We start from the raw sequence: 1,562 nt of genomic DNA on the forward strand, positions 1-1,562 counted from the left end.
GACGACGCAACCACCACCGCACCAGCGCAAAGGAAAAACGGCACCCCCGCCCCGGACGAACCGAGAAAGAAGGAGCAGCCCCTCGCGGCCGGGGGGACCCGCGGGCGCCCCCCAACAAGGGCCCCCCCCCCCCCCGCCCCACCAACGAGCGCCACCTCCGCGGCGGTCTGACCACGGCCGCCGAGCTGGCGCACATCGTTCGCGCGGAGGGGGTGGGCGCGCTCTTTGCTGGGCTGGGCCCGAGGGTGCTCAAGGTCGCGCCGAGCTGCGCCATCACCATCTGCTCGTACGAGGCCGGCAAGCGCTTCTTCGGACGAGGCCGCGCGGAGGGGGGGGCGTCGTGAGGCGCGACCACACCAGAGTGTTGCCCGACGCCGCGGCCAAGGCTGCGCTCCCAAGGTGCTGCCCAAGACGGGTGTCGAACGTGCGGGTTGGTGAACTAGAGGGTGCTGTGTGTGTGTCAGTGATGAGTGCCGTGTGTGGGCTTAGAGTACTAGGAGGGCGAGGTGTTTCCGCATCCCCCGGGTCAAATTTTGACGTGCGTGCAGCGTGCGTGGGGCGTGGCGTGGCACGATGGTTGCAGCGAGAGGTCGTTACGCGATAGCGGTCACGCCATAGCTCGCGCATAGGAGCAGGAGGCTAGGCAGAGGCCGCATCGCGTTCGCTGAGCTGTAACAAGTTTGATCCAAAACAAGAACACAAGTTTGGCTCTACTAATATAGCGCGCGGATAAAGCGCGCGCGCCGCGGTGGCGGCGAAATATAATATTATCTCAGAGGAATATAGTGTGAATGCCCGGGAACAGCCCCTCCTGGCCCGAGTGCGGGGCGCGAGGGACAAATAAATTCAAAGGGCATGAAAGTCGTCGAGCTGCTTGATCAGGCCAGTAAAGATGGCCCGCGAGGCAGCCTTCGTGAGTAGGTCGGCGAGCATCACGACGCCGGGGAGGTGTTCGACAGAGATAACGCCACGGCTGACGAGATCGCGAAGAAACTCGGCGGCGCGCAAGATGTGCTTGGTCTTCTTGAAGGCAACGGGATCGAAGGCCATGCCGACGGCGGACTTGCTGTCGCAGTTGATGACGCTGGCGCCGTCGATGGAAAATCCAAGGTCGATCAGTAGCTCACGGATGAAAATCACCTCCTTGGCGGCTAGCATGGCGCCGAAGAACTCTGCCTCGGCACTAGACAGCGTGACGGATCGCTGCATTTTGGAGAACCAGTGGAAGAGACATCCGTAGAAGAAGAACATGCCACCGGAGTGGCCCAGTTTGAATCGACGTAGCTCTCAAGGTTGCGGTTGGAATTCGGCTGCATGACGAGGGCGCGGTCAGCTGTGTCGCGCACGTAGATAAGCACCCGGATGGCGGCTTTAAAATGCGACGGGCCAGGGTTCGTCATAAACCGAGCAAGCTGAGACGCGGAATAAGCAATGTCGACGCGCGTCATATTGGCAAGCCACAGTAGTCCGCCGACGATGGCCATGTAGGCGGTGCGGAATTCGGACATCTCGTCGTATTCAACAGATCCAACGGCGGGCTGATCGTCGGCGGACAGTTCGAG

General features: G+C 61.9%; 1 protein-coding gene across 1 annotated transcript in view; it reads left to right on the top strand.

The window, feature by feature from the left end:
• EMIHUDRAFT_242996 (hypothetical protein) overlaps positions 1-344 on the top strand; it is a gene marked incomplete at both ends in the record, with an annotated part of 1,474 nt that extends 1,130 nt beyond the window's left edge. Inside the window, one exon of the mRNA XM_005771692.1 lies at positions 210-344. Within this exon, the coding sequence (XP_005771749.1) occupies positions 210-344 (135 nt within the window). The remainder of the gene's footprint in view (positions 1-209) is intronic.
• Between the last annotated feature and the right edge of the window lie 1,218 nt (positions 345-1,562).

Source organism: Emiliania huxleyi, assembly GCF_000372725.1.
Source record: "Emiliania huxleyi CCMP1516 unplaced genomic scaffold EMIHUscaffold_374, whole genome shotgun sequence".
Classification (NCBI taxonomy): Eukaryota; Haptophyta; order Isochrysidales; family Noelaerhabdaceae; genus Emiliania; species Emiliania huxleyi.